The sequence below is a fragment of the Hippocampus bargibanti genome, linkage group LG18 (assembly GCF_051943395.1).
Source record: "Hippocampus bargibanti isolate YZ-2025 linkage group LG18, ASM5194339v1, whole genome shotgun sequence".
Taxonomy (NCBI): Eukaryota; Metazoa; Chordata; class Actinopteri; order Syngnathiformes; family Syngnathidae; genus Hippocampus; species Hippocampus bargibanti.
This window is the reverse complement of record NC_142751.1, coordinates 13,574,538-13,594,426: the sequence shown is the minus strand read 5'-3', so window position 1 is coordinate 13,594,426 and position 19,889 is coordinate 13,574,538. Positions and strand designations below refer to the sequence as shown.

Genomic DNA, 19,889 nt, shown 5'->3' with positions numbered 1-19,889 from the left:
AGGGAGAATTACAGATACAGGTGGGTAGACAGGTGGACAAATGTTATCACATTATGCTGTTATTATTATTCAATGATGATACTTTTTACTAGTTGGTATGATCGCATTATTAATATGAAAAGCAAATTAGTGACAGCAGATCATCAGACCAGAGTAACCACAGGGAAAGTGAAAGTTTGTGGATGCTCTCTGTGCACATATAAATCAAGCCATATAAATAAAAACATTTGATATAGTGTATTTTTTACATGGGTAATTCGTTTTTCACATAATTTTACCTGATTTTTGGTAGTTAATTAATTTGAGAGCCATAAGAGCCGGATCTTTTTAGTGAGCCGAGCCAAAACAACTGGCTCTCTGAAAAGAGCCGGAATTCCCATCACTAGTAAACACGTCATACGGTGGCCTCGTTTGGCCAAAAGAACGTTACCCACCGTACACGCGATATAATTTGCGGTTGTAGATTGTGTGTTATAATTTTCGTAAGAACATAAATTGATTATCATCACAATTAATCTGTAGCGGGTGTCTTAATGGGTGGTAAGAAGAAGAAATCAAACCCTCCGGTGGTTGCTGTTGCCGCCGGTGCTGGAGGGACTGCAGCAGGCCGGACTAGTGCTTCCATGGTTGGGAATGGTACGGCGGACGAGCCGAAGAAGCAAACAGAAAGCAGCAAGCAGAATAAAACAACCAAAGACAACAAATCGAAAGGTGACATGCTTGTTTTTTTAACTATGCTTTTAATGTTAAAAATTTTATTTAAAAAGATAAATTATAAACCCCAGTTTTACGCTTTCGGTATTTCTATAATGCATAAATACACGATGGCCATCGTATCATCAGACTGAACATTAGAACTACAGCACAAGAAGAGCAATCGTCTTATTATAAGATATTAACCGATAAAAATAATTTGACTTATTCAGTCAAAATATCGGTTTATATCTCGGCCACCTTGTTTTTAGCTCCAGTCGCACAAAATTAGAAATCGTTCTTAGTATAACGTGGCGTATCTTTACGCTACAATAAAAAAATGCACATTCGCCACTTTGTACTTGCATTTGTTAGCTTTTCGAATGCATTCTTATTTGTTATTTCTAGCCTCTGTAATGAGACGAACTTGACACAAAAAAACTAACTTGCTTCCAAAATCAAATTTGCAGCTCCAAAGACTTACACTCTGTCCAACAATGCCCATGTGGACACAAGTGGTGGGTCAGACAAATCCATCCTGAAAGTAAGTAAGATTTTTTTTTAGTGATGCATTTGATGTTTTCTGTTCTAATCAATTAATAAACGGTGTGTTGTTGGGGGTTTGTCTGCTGCAGGTTACGATCCAAGCCGACCTGGAGAAAAAGATCATAACGCTTATCAATGACTTCAGACTGGAAAATGGCGACAAGGGGCCTGTGTCGGGGAGACTCACCAGCAAGAAACTTTTGGTAAGGTTTGAATACAATCACTTTTGTTTTCTGCTGAGTAAAAAAAAAAAAGACAAAAAAAAAGAAATATTGTATGAGTTAGTTTCTATGGAAGGTTGAAATACAGGTAACAGCCGACTTACGACCAAGTTCCGTTCCGACAAAACGGTCGTAAGTCAAACGGTCGTAAATCGAAAAGCATTCAAAATAGCTGACGTGAGGATCACGTGATCATAACAAATGACGACACGCTGGCATCTCCAATACGACAGGATAGTATACGATGTCAATCTGTTGTTTTTAAGCAACGTTTTCTATTGAATACTATTATATACCAAAATGTTGACAGTTCATTTATAAATCTTTTTTTATCATTTTAATCATTTTGTATTTCGTATTGTATTACTGTGTCGGCATACACGCTTTCTGCTGACCCAAATACGCATGGCTTCCCACGCATGCGAGCTGTCCAAAAATCGCTCTCCCTGCTAACGGAAAAGCCAGAAGAGGTCACCTGTCTCAAAGAGGCGGTGGCGCGGACCGTAAGTAGGGATGGTCGTAACTTGCGCCGGTCGTAAATCGGATGTTACCTGTAATCTGGATGTTAGGTTTATGTGTTATGACACCATCAATTTTTTTCGGCTTTTTTCCCCCGCTTGTAGGATCTATACACGGCACTGCAGAAATTCAACTTCAAGCGGGAGCATATCGAGGAGGCCATGAAGACCAGCGTCCTCTATGGGGGTGATCTCCACTCTGCCCTCGACTGGCTCTGCCTGAACCTTCGAGATGGTAACCATTTACAAGCTGTACTCTAATAATAATAATAATAATAATAATAATAATAATAATAATAATAATAATACATTTGATTTCTAAGCGCCTTTCAAAACTCTCATGGTCACTTTACAGTCACAGGATAAGTTTTTCTGTGGGTGAGCAGCGGCAGCCACATGTGCCAGCGTTCACTCAAATAGATAGAAAGCTAGATAGCTAATATATAGCTAGCTAGGCCTTCACTCAACCCAGAATTAACTCAAATAGATAGAACGCTAGCTAGCTAATAGATCGCTAACAGATAGCTAGCTAGGCCTTCACTCAACCCGGAAGTAACTCAAATATATAGAAAGCTAGCTAGCTAATAGATAGCTAACAGATACCAAGCTAGGCCTTCACTCGACCCGCGAGTAACTCAAATAGATCGAAAGCTAGCTAGCTAATAGATAGCTAGCAGATAGCCAGCGAGGCCTTCACTCAACCCGGAAGTAACTCAAATAGATACAAAGCTAGCTAATAGATAGCTGACAGATAGCTAGCGAGGCCTTCACTCAACCCAGAAGTCACTCAAATAGATAGAAAGCTAGCTAGCTAATAGATAGCTAGCTAGGCCCTCCCTCAACCCGGGAGTAACTCAAATAGATAGAAAGCTATCTAGCTAATAGATAGCTAACAGATAGCCTTCTTCTGTTGTTGAATTCTCAGAGGAGCTGCCTGAAGGTTTCAGTCAGCAGATGCAGGAGGAGAACCAAAGGAATAGACCCCGCTTCCAGCCCCCTGTCCAACCCCCAACCCAGAGCCCTGAATTACCCATAATCCCTCTTTCCAACGACACCAGCAAGGTATGCAGTCACAAAAACAGAAAGTCATATTCTGCCTTTCATCCAAACCGTAATTAATAATAATAATAATAATAATTGCGCTTTCCAGGTGCCCGTGAAGGATGACGACGCAAGTATGAAAGATTGGATCTTGCGGTACGCCGAGCAAAGTAGCGACGAAGGCGAAGAAGACGACGTAGGAGGAGAGAAGACGTCTCAACGCAACCCCGAATTAGAAGAAAAGTTTGATCCGGTGAGCTTAATGAAAGCTAAGCAAAACTATGATTTCAGTCATTGTAAAGCGTATTGATATTTACATTGCAGAACGACAAATATTTGATCTTGACCGCTCAACTCTACGACGCCAAAGAAATGGCAATGGCGGCCAAAACCAAAGGAGACAAGACGGCTCAGCGGATGGCGCAAGACAGAATACGCATCATCCAGCAAGGTTTTTCATTATTTACTACTTTGGACAATTTCTCATTTCGCCAATATTACAATGTCAACAACATTTCTGGATTTTCATCAAAATCTGTTTAAGAGATGAAGCCGTTAGAATCCCACCCCGTATTCAACCCTGCCATTAAAGTGGTGGACGCACCCCGAAAGGAGAAGACGACGCCGTCTGTCCATGAGGACAAAGATGAAATCGGTCTTAAGTTGTTTGAGAAGGCGGAAAACGACCCCCCGGCAAACCAAGGTACATAAATATCTAGCTAGCTATCTATTAGTGGTCTGGCTGGCTGGCTAGCTATCTAGCTAACGATCTATTAGCTAGCTAGCTAGCTTTCTATCTATTTCAGTTAATTCTGGGTTCAGTGAATGCTGGTGTGTGTGTGGCTGCCGCTGCTCACCCACAGAAAAACTCATCCAGTGACTGTAAAGCGACCTTGAGAGTTTTGAAAGGCACTTAGAAATGAAATGTATTATTATTATTATTATTATTAGCTATCTATTAGCGGTCTAGCTGTCTGGCTAGCTGTCTGGCTAGCTATCTAATAGCGGTCTGGCTGGCTAGCTATCTAGCTAACTATCTATGAGCTATCGATTAGTTAGCTAGCTTTCTTTCTATTTGAGTTACTTCCGGGTCGAGTGAATGCTGGCGCGTGTGGCTGCCGCTGCTCACCCACAGAAAAACTTATCTAGTGACTTTAAAGCGACCTTGAGAGTTTTGAAAGGCGCTTAGAAATGAAATATTATTATTATTATTATTATTATTATTAGCTAGCTATTAGTTAGCTATTATCTCGCTGGCTGGCTAGCTATCTAGATAGCTATTAGCTATCTATTAGCGGTCTAGCTGGCTGGCTAGCTATCTAGCTATCTATCTATTAGTGGTCTGGCTGGTTAGCTATCTAGCTAACTATCTATTAGCTAGCTAGCTTTCTATGTATAGAAATGAAATGTATTATTATTATAAAACAATCCTTGTTTTGATTTTTTTTTTAAACGCACCACTGACCTTATTTATCATGTGGCCTCAGTTCCGCCACCAAAGAAGAAGAATGAGCCAAAAGACATTCGGAATTTTGACTACACTGCGCGCAGTTGGACGGGCAAGTCCCCTAAACAGTTCCTCATCGACTGGGTGCGCAAAAACCTTCCCAAGAGTCCGCCGCCTGCCTTTCATAAAGTAGCTGCGGGCAAATATTGGAAGTGCAAGTAAGTGATGCTTTTTTTTAGGGTGTGCGGGAGATGGGGTGGGAGGGGTCTTTTGGGGTGTTAACGGAATTCTATTGATTTTCTTCATCAACACGAGGGTCCGCGTTCAGAGGACGGAAGACGTTTTGGAAGTGTGTCCGACTATCCTGACCGAGGACGGCATGCAGGCTCAGCATCTAGGTGCCACTCTGGCGCTTTACAACCTGGTGAAAGGACAGGTAACTAACCAGCAGGTGGCGCTTGACGTCACTGCATCATTTCCCCATCTGTTGTTGAATCCTACATTGGGACACAGAGATAAATAAGCGTGTATTTAATAGTCACTCAGTTTATTAGCTAACTCACTATCATAATAATAATAATAATAATAATAATAATAATAATAATAATAATAATAATAATTTTTTTTATAAGCACCTTTCAAAAGTCTCAAAAAATAGAAAACAGTGAAATTTGGATTCATTTCAACTTTGATAGTTCAAAGGTAGAGTGTAGACTGCAAGGTTAATTTTTCCATCAATCAGGCTCCACAAATAACCTGCACAAGCCATCTGTACACTTGATGCAAAAAGCTACCAACCCAGCTAACCACAACACAATTGATGAGGAACTAGGTAAAATTAGCGCAGAGAAAACACCTACAAGGGATCATTCCTCAAGATGGTGAAAGAAGAAGGCTACGTTCCTCATCAAGTGTTTAATGCTGAGGAAATAAAGGCAAATCCAATCCAAAACCGGCCACTCCATTCCATCAAGCCACCAACAACCATCACAAAGGTAAATAAAATGACTTTATTATACGGTACAGTTTATTTCTTTAATTATAATACCATAGCACATTTATTATACATAAAATAAGATATATTTTGTGTAGTTTTAAGGCTTAGAAAATTTGAAAATTATGTTTTATGGGTACCTGGGAACGGATTATTCTCATTTTAATGGTTTCCTATGGGAAATTAATTTTTGGGATCCACACTTTTTCACCTTACACACTCTGTCTGGGAACCAATTAAGTTCGTAAGCCAAGGTATCATTGTATTTTATTTCTGATCATCTCCGTAGTCGGTGCACCAACTCCTCCCCCCGACTTACCGGGACGTTTGGCTGGAGTGGCGGGATGGCGAGCAGCAGCACCGGGAAGAAACACGTAGCGCCGCCAACAAGCCCCGAGACCAGTTCATCGCCCGACTTCTGACCCGCCTCAAGCAGCAGCAGCATTGCCACCATGGACCACAGTCTCAATCCGATGGCCAGACTGGATTTGGCGCCGCGGCGGAAGAGGAAGCGGCAGACTCCTGGGAGAATCTGGCCTCCCTTGATATCAGAGAGGATGAAGAAGAGAAAATGGCGGGACGGGGAGGTCCCAAGGAACAGGATGGAGCGCTGAGGACGTCAAGGGAACTTCTTATGAAGCTCAGGATGTCCACCTTGGCGCAGAAACTCCTGGTGAGACATGAAGCTGGAGTGAGAGTAAAAGTCTACACACCCCTGCTCTCAACCCCCCCCCCCCAAAAAAAAAAAATATATATATATATATATATATATATATATATCATGGTGCTTATTTCTAACACAATATACAGGTAACATCCGATTTACAACCGAGTTCCGTTCCGACCGAACGGTCGTAAGTCAAAATGGTCGTAAGTTGAAACCCATTCAAAATGTTGAATAGAGACTCGGAGGTTAAAAAATCCCATCAATCAGAGTCCACAAACACATTTATTATACATAAAATAAGGTAAATTTGGTGTGGTTTTAAGGCTTAGAAAATTTGAAAATTATGTTTCATGGGGACCTGGGAACGGATTATTCTCATTTTAATGGTTTCCTATGGGAAATACATTTTTGGGATACACACTTTTTGCCTGACACACTGTCTGGGAACCAATTAAGTTCGTAAGCCAAGGTATCACTGTAGTTGGATTGTTTTTCCTTCAAATCAACCTCTGATCTTTAACGTTTTTTGTTTGTTTGTTTTGGTCCTTCAAGGCCGAACGAGAGCAACTTCCCGTCTTCCAGCACCGTCAACACATCCTGGAGGCCCTCCGGCGCCACCGCGTGGTGGTAGTGGCCGGCGAGACGGGTAGCGGCAAAAGCACGCAGATCCCACAGTTCCTCCTGGAAGAACTGCTGCTTGGAGGAAAGGCGCCTCGAGCCTGTAACATCGTGGTCACGCAACCGCGACGGATCTCCGCCATGAGTCTGGCCTGCAGGGTCAGCCAGGAGCTTGGCTGCCAGGATGGGCCGGGTTCAAAGGTCAAGTGTGCTTTTGAGGCTTTTTGATTCTTTTTACATCTAAATATTTTGCGTGGTTTAGAGTATCAGTTTGAAGTTCAAATACAGTTACATTATTCATTAAATTTTCAAGAATATACAAATGAAAATTTTGTAGTATAGATTTCAAGACAATCTAAAATAATGAAAAGCTTCCATTAAAATGATGAGAACATGTCGAAGAAGAAATATATTGAAATATATAAAATATATTAAAAGAATAACAAAAAAATTCCACCTAAAAAAAAATATTAAATTAATAATTACAATAATTAAACAAATTATTGCGATAAATCCATATTCCAGATCCATATTCTCTTGTTTTGGAAAAAAATGTCCAGAATAAAAATAAAATAAAATTAAGAAATTGGTAAGTACACTAACAACTATTTTATTAATTCATTTATTACTTCATTTATTTGTTTATTTATTTATGTATTGATTCATTTATTGATGTATTTATTCATTTATCCATTTATTTATTCATTTATGTATTCATTTATTCATTCACTTATTCATTTTATTCATGTATTGATTTATTTATTGATGTATTTATTCATTCATCCATTTATTTATTCATTCATCCATTTATCTATTCATTTATTCATTCACTTATTCATTTATTTATTCATTTATTGATTTATTTATTCATTTATTCACTTATTCATTTATTTAGTCATTAATTCATTTATTAATTCATTTATTACTTCATTTATTTATTTATTTGTTCATTCATTCATTTATTTATTCATTTATTGATTTATGTATTTATTCATTTATTCATTTATCCATTTATTTATTTGTGTATTCATTTATTCATTCACTTATTCATTTTATTCATGTATTGATTTATTTATTGATGTATTTATTCATTCATCATTTAGTTATTCATTCATCCATTTATTTATTCATTCATCCATTTATCTATTCATTTATTCATTCACTTATTCATTTATTTATTCATTTATTGATTTATTTATTCATTTATTCACTTATTCATTTATTTAGTCATGAATTCATTTATTACTTCATTTATTTATTTATTTGTTTATTTATTCATTTATTCATTCATTCATTTATTCATTTATTGATTTATGTATTTATTCATTTATCCATTTATTTATTTGTGTATTCATTTATTCATTCACTTATTCATTTTATTCATGTATTGATTTATTTATTGATGTATTTATTCATTCATCATTTAGTTATTCATTCATCCATTTATTTATTCATTCATCCATTTATCTATTCATTTATTCATTCACTTATTCATTTATTTATTCATTTATTGATTTATTTATTCATTTATTTAGTCATTAATTCATTTATTACTTCATTTATTTATTTATTTGTTTATTTATTCATTTATTTATTCATTCATCCATTTATCTATTCATTTATTCATTCACTTATTTATTCATTTATTGATTTATTTATTCATTTATTTAGTCATTAATTCATTTATTACTTCATTTATTTATTTATTTGTTTATTTATTCATTCATTCATTTATTTATTCATTTATTGATTTATGTATTTATTCATTTATCCATTTATTTATTTGTGTATTCATTTATTCATTCACTTATTCATTTTATTCATGTATTGATTTATTTATTGATGTATTTATTCATTCATCATTTAGTTATTCATTCATCCATTTATTTATTCATTTATCTATTCATTTATCCATTCACTTATTCATTTATTTATTCATTTATTTATCTATTCATTTATTCATTCACTTATTCATTTATTTATTCACTTATTGATTTATTTATTCATTTATCCACTTATTCATTAATGTATTCATTTATTTGTGTATATATATATATATATATATATATATATATATATATATATATATATGTGTACAATTTATTCATGTATTCATTCATTTATCTTGGCTCCAGTCGTCACTTTGCGGCTACCAGATCCGGATGGAGAACCAGTCGGGCGAGTGGACTCGCTTGTTGTACTGCACAACAGGAGTTCTGTTACGAAAGCTTCAGCACGACCGACACCTCAGCAATCTGACGCACGTCATCATAGACGAGGTTACGGGAAAAACACCCCCGGGGCGAATTTCTCCGTCATTATTATTATTATTATGATTATTCTGAAACTGAAATTTCTGCAGGTGCACGAACGAAGCGTCCAATCCGACTTCCTTCTCACCATCTTGAAGGACGTGGCCTTCAAACGGGCTGACCTGCAGCTCATCCTCATGAGCGCCACCGCCGATTGTCACAAGTTCTCCAATTATTTCAACCGCTGCCCCGTACTCAATATCCCGGGACGGACCTTCCCGGTGGAGGTGAAGAGACGCCATTTTGTGGATGAAATGACGATGAATCGTTACCATAGAAACGGATACGTAAATGCATCTGCCCGGTCACTTTGATGGAGTACATTAGTAAAATTGTTCAATATTACTGTATTCCCGAAAATGCGTCGGTAGAGGTGACAGTCTTGTAATTTTATTCATTCATTTATGTATTTATTGTCGTTAACTCATTGACTGGCAAATAAGGTGCAAAAAAAAGTATCCACTCCAGTTGCCAAGGTTTTTGTCATTTTCACTCAAACTGCAGGACCCAAAGCATATTGAGTTTTAGGACTACATAAACATTCAATCCAGCTTAAGAAACCTTAGACTCTCATCTTTCGTCAGAAAAAAATAGTTAATTCCTAAGTTATATATGTCTGGAGTTATCTGAGCTTGAAATGGGGGCAGATGTACAAAATTCAATACAGAAATATTGATTTATATAGCGCTTCAACAACAGTTGAAGCTGGAACAGAACGGCTAGCTATCTATTTTCTGTCTATTAGGTATCTGTTAGCTATCTGGCTAGCTAGCTATCTATTAGCTATATGGCTGTCTAGTTATCTAGCTAGCTGTTTGCTATGTATTAGCTATCTAGCTGGATAGCTATCTAGCTATATGACTGTCTAGCTATCTATTAGCTAGCTTTTTAGCTATTTGAGTTATTCGGGATTGAGTGAACGCTGGCGCGTGTGGCTGCTGCTGCTCACGCACAGAGAAACGTATCCTAGCAAATGATAGCTAGCAAATGATAATAATAATAATAATAATAAGAAGAATACATTTCATTTCTAAGTGCCTTAGCCTCAGAGTCTCTATTCAACATTTTGAATGGATTTCAACTTACGACCATTTCGACTTACGACCGTTTTGTCGGAACAGAACTCGGTTGTAAGTCGGATGTTACCTGTATATATATATATATATATATATACATATATACATATATATTTTTTTATGTAATTTGTTTTAATTATTTTTTCGATCAGGTTTGATAGCAGCTCATTTGTTAGCTTAGTTTAGAAATCACTTACCTTGTTTTTCCCTTTTTTGTCGGTCAAAACCCACTTTTCGTTCAGGTCTTCCATTTAGAGGACATTGTGGAGGAGACGGGCTACGTCCTGGAAAAGGATTCGGAATACTGCCAGAAGGTCCTGGAAGAGGAAGAGGAAGTAAGCGTCGCCGTCACGCAAAAAGGCGGAAGGACATTACAGCACCAGGTAAAGTTCCGCCGTCATTACCTGCGACGCGATCTCTGACGAAGTTCGGGGAGTCTAACGTCTCCCATCTCGCTTTGGGTTGATTCTCAGGAGATGATTTTGAAGGACTCGTCACCAGGCTGGGATTTAGGTCCCGATCTGGACCATTTTAGCGGCAGGACTCGGCAGGTTCTGCAGTACATGAACCCCAACAAAATCAACATGGAACTGCTGGTGGAGCTCATCAGCTACCTCGGTACCACACAAAAACATTATGGCCAAACTAATAATAATAATAATAAGACATTTCATTTATAAGCGCCTTTCAAAACTCTCACGGTCACTTTACAGTCACGGTTTTTCTGTGGGCGAGCAGCGGCAGCCACATGCGCCAGCGTTCACTTAACCCGGAAGTACCTCAAATAGATAGAAAGCTAGCTAGCTAGGTAATACATAGCTAATAACAAGACAGCTAGCTAGATACCCAGACAGCTAATAGATAGATAGCTGGATAGCTAGCGAGATAGTTAGCTAATACATAGCTAGCCAGATAGCCAGACAGCTAATGCATAGCCAGCTAGATAGCTAGCTAGACAGCTAGCGCGATAGCCAGCTAATACATAGCTAATAAATAGCTAGCCAGAGAGCTAATGGATAGCTAGCTAAATACATAAATAAATACAAATAAAGAAACACATAAATAAATACATACATAAATAAAGACGGTAAATAAGTAGAGAAATAACTAAATAAGTAAAATAAATAAACACATACAAACAAGCAAATAAATAAAATTAACATACATAAAATAAAAATAATACATAAATAACCACATACATATGTAAATACATAAAAGAAATAAAAATAAACAAACAAAATAAATAAATAAATAAATATAAATAAACAAACACATAAATAAATACAGAAATAAATAAAGTACAGAAATAAATAAATAAATAAAGTAGAGAACTAACTAACTAAATAAATACATAAATAAGTAGATAAATAAAAAATAAATACATAAATAAATAACGTCGAGAAATAACTAAATAAATAAATGCACAAATAAGTAGATAAATAAAATAAATAAATACACAAATAAATAAGTAAACAAATAAATACATACAGACATAAATAAAAGGGATCCACTGATGAACTTACTAGAGGAAACACATGACAAATTATGTATTTTTATAATTATATACGTCATTTCCCCCCCTTATTCGTCCTTTCTAGATAAAGCTCCTCAATTCACAGCACTGGATGGTGCTGTTCTGGTTTTTCTACCCGGCCTGGCTCATATCCAGCAACTCTTTGACCTGCTGTCTTCGGACAAGCGCTTTAAGGATAAAAATAGGTGACGTTAGTACGGCAATTTAGGTTGAAAAACAATTTAAAGTGTTTTTTTTTGTAACTTGTGTGTACCTTAAAGGTACAGGATCGTTGCTCTGCACTCCACCTTGTCATCAAAGGAGCAGGCTTCTGCCTTCACGGTGCCCCCTGCTGGCGTCAGGAAGGTACTGTACATCGGAAAGAAAACAAGAAATTGAAGCATCAAAAGTGGCGCTTTTTTCTTCTTTTTACAATACAATACAATACAATACAATACAATACAGTTAAAGCTGGAACAAAAAACATGGACAACTATTTTTTTTTGTTTCCTATAAGATTGTGTTATCCACCAATATCGCAGAGACGGGCGTCACCATTCCGGACGTGGTGTTTGTCATCGACACGGGAAAAACCAAGGAGAACAAGTAAGGGAAACGTGTGCTTTTTGATTGGTCGCTTAGGAATGGGAATGGGGATAATCAAGGCGTAGAATAAAAAAAAAAAAAAAAAAATAGGGTCTGGAGGTTGTGGTCGTAAGTCCGGGTGGTCGTAAGTCGAGCTGGTCGTAAGTCGGATGTTGCTTGTATAATTAACCATTCAAGAATTGATTCGGGAATTATTAAATGTCATTCGTTGAAGGTGCGCCTTATTTTGCAGAAAATAAGGTAAATAAAATGTAATTAAATTAGATTAAAATAAATCAAATTAAATTAAATACAATACAATACAATACAATACAATACAATACAATATGGCCCCAATAGAGCCACAATACAATACAATACAATACAATACAATACAGCCCCAATACAATACAATACAATACAATACAATACAATACAGCCACAATACAATACAATACAATACAATACAATACGGCCCCAATAGAGCCACAATACAATACAATACATTACAATACAATACAATACAATACAATACAATACAATACAATACAATACAGCCACAATACAATACAATACATTACAATACAATACAATACAATACAGCCACAATACAATACAATACAATACAATACAATGCAGTAAACACAACCTTTCATGCAGCGTTGTAACCCACAAAACATATTCAGACGTTAGTGTTCGTTCAATGTGTGCGATGTGCCGTGTGTGGTGTTCAGGTACCACGAAAGCAGCCAGATGAGTTCCTTGGTGGAGACGTTTGTGTCCAAAGCTAGCGCCCTCCAGAGGCAGGGCAGAGCGGGGCGTGTCCGTAATGGTTTCTGCTTCCGACTCTACCCAAAGTATAGGTAAGATGATGGGAAGCCTGTTTAATTCTAAACTTAAAAAAAATAAAATTATGGTCTCTTGATATTGGATTTTTTTTCTTAAAAAAAAAACAAACGTATTCCTCCTCAGATTTGATGCGTTTATGGAATACTCCATTCCAGAGATACTTCGCGTGCCACTAGAGGAGCTTTGTCTTCATATTATGGTAAAACTAAATGTTTCTTGTGTTACTAAACAATGAAAAATGTCGATATCAACATATTAGCTATCTAGCTAGCTATCTATTAGCTATCGATTAGCTGGCTAGCTTTCTATCTTTTTAGTTATTCCGGGTTGAGTGAACGCTGCCGCTGCTCACCCACAGAAAAACATATTAGCTATCTAGCTAGCTATATATGAGCTGCCTAGCTATCTATTAGCTAGCTACCGTTCTATGTTTTTGAGTTATTCCGGATTGAGTGAACGCTGGCACGTGTGGCTGCCGCTGCTCACCCACAGAAAAACATATTACCTATCTAGCTAGCTATTAGCTGTCTAGCTATCTATCTTTTTGAGGTATTCCGGATTGAGTGAACGCTGGCGCGTGTGGCTGCGCTCACCCACAGAAAAACATTACCTATCTAGCTAGCTATTAGCTGTCTAGCTATCTATTAGCTAGCCAGCTTTCTATCTTTATGAGTTATTCCGGATTGAGTGAACGCTGGCGCGTGTGGCCGCCGCTGCTCACCCACAGAAAAACATATTAGCTATCTAGCCAGCTATATATGAGCTGCCTAGCTATCTATTAGCTAGCTAGCTTTCTATCTTTTTGAGGTATTCCGGGTTGAGTGAACGCTGGCGCGTGTGGCCGCCGCTGCTCACCCACAGAAAAACATATTAGCTATCTAGCTAGCTAGCTATTAGCTGTCTTGCTATCTATTAGCTGTATAGCTAGCTATTAGCTGGCTAGCTTTCTATCTTTTTGAGTTATTCCGGGTTGAGTGAACGCTGGCGCGTGTGGCTGCCGCTGCTCAACCACAGAAAAACTGATCCTGTGACTGTAAAGTGTCCTTGAGAGTTTTGAAAGGCGCTTAAAATGAAATGTATTATTATTATTATTATTATGAATATCTTTTGTTCCATCTGGCTTAGAAATGCGAGTACGGCTCCCCGGAAGCGTTCCTTAGCGGCGCTCTAGACGCGCCGCAACCTCAGTCGGTGATGAACGCCGTCAACCTGCTACGGAAGATCGGTGCCTGTCAACCCGGCCGCCACCTTCTCACCCCGCTGGGCCAACACCTGGCGAACCTGCCGGTTAACGTCAAGATTGGAAAAATGCTCATCTATGGCGCCATTTTGGGCTGCCTGGAGCCTATCGTAAGAATTCCCGCGTTTTGCGTCTTTTCACGACGTTGCCGGCGTTAGTCAGCTACAGTGTGATGTTTCTAGGCGACCATTGCAGCAGCCATTACAGAGAAGTCACCGTTCTCCACACCCATGAACAGGAAGGAGGAAGCCAACTTAGCCAAAGCCGCTCTGGCATTGGACAACTCTGACCACATGACCATCTACAACGCATATCTCGGGTATGCTCCATTTTTTTTTTTTTTTCAATTTAAAGAACAACCGACACCATTTTTTTTTGTTTCCTAACTGACATCATTTTACAAATTATGGACGCAACTTGCCGTCGGTTGTCCTTTAAATTTGGGAAGCAAGTTATGAATTACATTTTTCTATATTCCAGCTGGAAGAATTCCCAAATGGAAGGTCACAAAGCAGAAATGTCCTTTTGTCGGAAACACTTCCTGAATCGCGCTGCGCTTGCTACAATAGAGGTAAGACACACACACACACACACACACACACACACACACACACACACACACACACACACACACACACACACACACACACACACACACACACACACACACACACAGCTAAATATTGGAATGAAAATATTAGAAATCCCGATACTAAATTGCCTATGTGGCAAAAATAATAATACATTAGTTATTTCAATTATTTTGTATTTTATTGTCATACATTAATAGCAATCAAATCAAATTGGATTTAAAAAAAATTGCCTTTATTTTTCATTTTTTATGAAAACAGGCTACATTTAAAGCAATAAATAAAAATAAATAAACAATAGTTGTAAGTTTACAATATTAATTTCTGGATTTTTTTTTAAATTCTGGATATTGTATTTTTTTTAACAAAACAATAGAAAACATTTACAATTTATGGCAATAAATTGGTTAAATATTTTCGTGGTTTTTTTTGTTTAAAATGTTTTGTAATTTTTTTTATACATACATATATATACATACATATATATACATATATACATGTACATATATACATATATCAACATATATATACACATACACACATATATACACACACACACATATATACACACACATGTATACATAAACACACATATATACACACACACACATATATATATACACACACACATGTATACATAAACACACATATATACACACACACACACACATGTATACATAAACACACACATGTATACACACGCACATCATTTTTACTATATGTGTGTATGAATGTATATATATATATATATATATATATATATATATATATATATATATATATATATATATATATATATATAGTTATTTTTTTGACTACTAAAAACTGCCATGAAAACAAAATAATTTCAATGTTTTTATTTTTACATAATTTCTCAATAAAATAATTTCTAATCAATTTAATTTTGGAAGGAGGTCGATGCATTTTTAGACAAAAGGCAATTCTGCATGGAAGTGTGACATTGAGCCCTCCTGTCATTCTTATTATTTATTATTGATTATTGACTGACATGAAAATGGGATCCTAAAAATAAACGAAAATAGTGTCTAGATAACGGGTGTCATTGAAATATATTTCCTGAATCAAATATTTGCCATGCAGGATGTGAAGCAAGAGCTAATGAAGATGATGGAGCAGGCGGGCTTCTCCTCGTCGCGCGCAATCCAGGCTAGCGCGCTATCTAAAGTGCCCGTGTCGCTACTGGGGGCAGCGCTGACGGCGGGTTTGTACGACAGCGTGGCGCGTATTCTCTGCGTTACATCCGTGGACCCCACGGAGCGATTGGCGTGCACGGCGGAGACGCCGCAGGGCCGAGCGCAGGTCCACCCGTCGTCCGTCAATCGCAACCTACAGACGCACGGCTGGCTGCTCTACCAAGAGAAGGTGCGACGTCTATGCCTCGACGATGTTTGTTTGTTTTTATTATGATTATGATTATTATTAATATTATTATTAATGTTATCATCAATATTATTATTAATGTTATTGTTGTTATTAATATTGCTATTATTATTATTATTATTGTTGTATTATTAATATTATTAATATGATTATTAATGTTATTATTGTTATTAATATAATTATTAATATTATTATTAATGTTATCATCAATATTATTATTAATATTATTATTAATGTTATTATTGTTATTATTATTAATGTTATTGTTGTTATTATTATTATTATTATTATTATATTATTATTAATGTTATTATTGTTATTATTATTAATGTTATTGTTGTTATTATTATTATTATTATTATTATTATTATTATTATTATTACTATTATTACTATTATTATTATTATTGTATTATTAATATTATTAATATGATTATTAATGTTATTATTGTTATTAATATTGTTATTATTATTATTATTACTATTATTATTATTGTATTATTAATATTGTTATTAATATTATTTAATATTATTATTAATGTTATTATTGTTATTACGCTTATTATTATTATTATTATTATTATTATTATCATTATCATCATTATTATCATTACTATTATGACTATTATGATAATTATTATTATTATTATTATCAATATTATCATTATTATTATACTTCCGGGTTGAGTGAACGCTGGCGCGTGTGGCTACCGCTGCTCACGCACAGAAAAACTTATCCTGCTACTGTAAAGTGACCTTGAAAGATTTGAAAGATAAATGAAATGTTTTTTTTTTTTTTTTTTTTTTTAATTATACGTATATTTAATTTGTCTTCAGGTGAAGTACACCAGGGTGTACCTACGCGACACTACTCTTATATCCCCGTTCCCCATGCTGCTCTTTGGAGGCGACATTGACATTCAGCACAGGGAACGCCTCATCACCTTGGATGGATGGATGCACTTTCAGGTCACTACCGATCGTGGCCGTTAAAGTTATGACTGTGATACCTTGGCTTACAAACTTAATTGGTTCCCAGACAGAGATTGTAAGGCGAAAAGTGTGTATCCCAAAAATTAATTTCCCATAGGAAACCATTAAAAAGATAATAATCCGTTCCCAGATCCCCATAACTCATAATTTTCAACTAAATAAGCCTTAAAACTACACACAATATAGCTTATTTTATGTATAATAAATGTGCTATGGTATTATAATTAAAGAAATAAACTGTACTGTATAATAAAGTCATTTTATTTCCCTTTGTGATGGTCGTTGATGGCTTGATCGAATGGAGTGTTCGGTTTCATCAGCATTAAACACTTAATGAAGAACGTAGCTTTCTTCTTTCACCATCTTGAGGAATGATCCATTGGAGGTGCTTTCTCAGCCATAATTTTACCTTGTTCCTCATCAATTGGGTTCTGTTTAGCTGGGTTGATAGCTTTTCTGTCTGAAATTGAATTACAGTATTTTATTCCTTTCATAATTACTTTATTCACGACAGCGTTTTGAAGATAAATTATGTTCTTGTTTTTTTTATCCTTCACTCTATAGGCTCCCGTGCGCATCGGTGTGATCTTTAAACACTTGCGAAAGTTGCTGGACTCATTGCTGGAGAAGAAACTGGAGAACCCGCGCGTGAATTTAGAAGGTTAAAAAAAAAACTCCCTGTCATCATGATAACAGTATAAATAAAGTCTTTATTGGTGTTTTTTTTTTCATTTGTCAAGGTGAGAAAACCATCCAAATCATCCTGGAGCTGATCAAGTCAGAGAACATGGCGTAATATGTGGAAACGACAAAATGGTTGACGCGAGAATGACCAAGTGATCGGCACTAAGGATTTTGTATCATGGTAATAATCCTCATATAAAAAAAAATATATAAATCACAAGAGGAACTGTAATTGCAAAAATAAATGTTGCAATAAAGATTTTTTTATTCCACTGACTTTTGTTGGCCATTTAATTTTATGAGAGCGAAAAATTAATTACATTTACATGTAATATATTTACATTTTTTGTCATTTTACGTCCTTTTTTAAAGTCCATTGATTTCCTGCATCCATTTTAAATTAATTGTCAAATTGTAATGAATCGCAAAGAACTGGAATTTTACAATTTTCATAATTACGTTGACGATTTTTGAAAGTAACATTACATTGAAATTAATGATGAAAAAATAAACGGATTTATATCAAAGAGCATCACTACTGCATTTTAATTAGTATTTTGTTTTTTTTTTATCATTATTATTGTTAATTTTGGGGCAACCTCCATCAAAATGTGAATATAGAACATTTCCAAGTTTCGAGTGTCACTCACAGCCTGTACATCATAACATGACCATTTTTAGCTGCAGCTATACAAAATGATGGAAGGAATAAGAGAACATTCTGAACTGTCAACACACTCAACTTTTCCAAAATGTTATTTCTGGAGTTGCATAACAAAATAAAACCTGCCAAACCCTTATATAAATGTATTTACAAGTTTCTTGTGATAAAAGTCCCAACCGCAATTCATAATCACGTGACTTTCGATAAACAAAATACTTGGCAGGTTAGCTTTGACGTTCGTCGGCGTCGATCAAGATGCCTGTTTTAGGCATAGAGCTATGTTATTATCTAGCGAGTTTAACGTTGCCACAATGCGTAAATTGCCGCCGCCATCTTGAATGTGTTCGATCTGCCCCAGTAAACTAAAGCAAGTCTATTAAACGAAGTGGACACCTTGCCGCTCATTCGTACATAGATACATAATAGGTATAGATATAGTTATAATAGGTAAAGATAGTCGCGTCTACAGTATATGTTGTGGACTAGAGTTACCTTGTGTGTGAATTGCTTCGGGACGGTGGACAACTGCTTCGCAGGCCCGCCTCACAGGGCAAAGGTGTAAGGTTCAACTCCTGCCCCGGCCTTCCTGCGTGGAGTTTTCATGTCCATTTTCTCAGGATATTCCGTTTTCCTACCACATATCCAAAACATTCATGTCAGTTTAATTGAACATCTCAAATTGCCCCCAGGTGTGATAATGCCAAGTTTATATGTTTTACCTTTTTTTTGAAACATGACTGTGTAAGTTGGTACATAGTAGTCGTAGTAGTATTGGTATAAACGCCCATACAATTAAGTTATTGGCTATCAGCTGGTTAGCTATATGGCTATTTAGCTAGCTGGCTGGTTTGATAGCTGGCTATCTATTCGCTATCCATTAGCTAGCGAGCTATGTGGCTATTTAGCTGGAAGGCTCGATAGATAGCTGGCTATCTATTAGCTAGTTAGCTAGCTTTCCATCTATTTGAGTTACTTGGAGGTTTGAGTAAACGCTGGCGCATGTGGCTGCCCCTACTCACCCACAGAAAAACTCATCCTGTGACTATAAAGTGACCTCGAGCTTTTGAAAGGCGCTTATAAATGAAATGTATTATTATTATGTGCTAATAAATAGTACTGAATGAGAGCCACTTGCATTCCAGAGCAGAGTCGACACGTCCGAAATGGCGGACACAATGACGTAGCGCAACATCGCGACAATCCCTTAAAGGCGGAAATGTATGTCTATGTTGCCACAA

The 19,889-nt window shown here is 36.4% G+C and overlaps 1 protein-coding gene and 2 long non-coding RNA genes across 6 annotated transcripts; 1 reads left to right on the top strand and 2 right to left on the bottom strand.

Moving 5' to 3' along the window:
• The first annotated feature begins 424 nt into the window (after positions 1-424).
• Positions 425-18,259, top strand: dhx29 (DExH-box helicase 29). The gene is made up of 28 exons (XM_089020623.1): positions 425-711; positions 1,164-1,237; positions 1,329-1,442; positions 2,084-2,213; positions 2,904-3,040; positions 3,129-3,272; positions 3,344-3,470; positions 3,564-3,722; positions 4,507-4,684; positions 4,782-4,902; positions 5,750-6,133; positions 6,680-6,946; positions 8,881-9,024; positions 9,108-9,284; positions 10,376-10,516; positions 10,607-10,751; positions 11,732-11,852; positions 11,928-12,012; positions 12,164-12,252; positions 12,966-13,094; positions 13,204-13,279; positions 14,206-14,430; positions 14,503-14,639; positions 14,801-14,891; positions 16,012-16,293; positions 17,148-17,279; positions 17,868-17,964; positions 18,044-18,259. Exons 1-28 carry the CDS (start codon positions 534-536, stop codon positions 18,097-18,099), a joined length of 4,140 nt encoding a protein of 1,379 aa, XP_088876749.1. The 5' UTR covers positions 425-533; the 3' UTR covers positions 18,100-18,259.
• On the bottom strand, positions 731-5,918 carry LOC148884756 (uncharacterized). The gene is made up of 4 exons (XR_016118300.1): positions 5,780-5,918; positions 4,912-4,963; positions 1,427-1,472; positions 731-1,346 (listed from the first exon to the last, which is right to left on the bottom strand). It is a non-coding gene; the product is annotated as an uncharacterized LOC148884756 (long non-coding RNA).
• On the bottom strand, positions 5,993-19,826 carry LOC148884754 (uncharacterized). 4 transcript variants are annotated; one of them, XR_016118299.1, is made up of 7 exons: positions 19,787-19,826; positions 19,144-19,282; positions 11,921-12,015; positions 11,622-11,834; positions 10,538-10,687; positions 10,331-10,450; positions 5,993-6,130 (listed from the first exon to the last, which is right to left on the bottom strand). It is a non-coding gene; the product is annotated as an uncharacterized LOC148884754 (long non-coding RNA). The 4 variants fall into 4 exon arrangements; XR_016118296.1 differs by having other exon boundaries at positions 19,671-19,823; XR_016118298.1 differs by having other exon boundaries at positions 19,371-19,820.
• Between the last annotated feature and the right edge of the window lie 63 nt (positions 19,827-19,889).

What these genes read in the sequence shown, in the direction of transcription:
- dhx29 (XM_089020623.1), top strand. Translation starts at nt 534, where the DNA reads ATGGGTGGTAAGAAGAAGAAATCAAACCCTCCGGTGGTTGCTGTTGCC. An exon ending in CCTTGGCGCAGAAACTCCTG is followed by an intron (nt 6,134 to 6,679) that starts GTGAGACATGAA and finishes TGGTCCTTCAAG; the next exon opens with GCCGAACGAGAGCAACTTCC. An exon ending in CTGCGCTTGCTACAATAGAG is followed by an intron (nt 14,892 to 16,011) that starts GTAAGACACACA and finishes TTTGCCATGCAG; the next exon opens with GATGTGAAGCAAGAGCTAAT.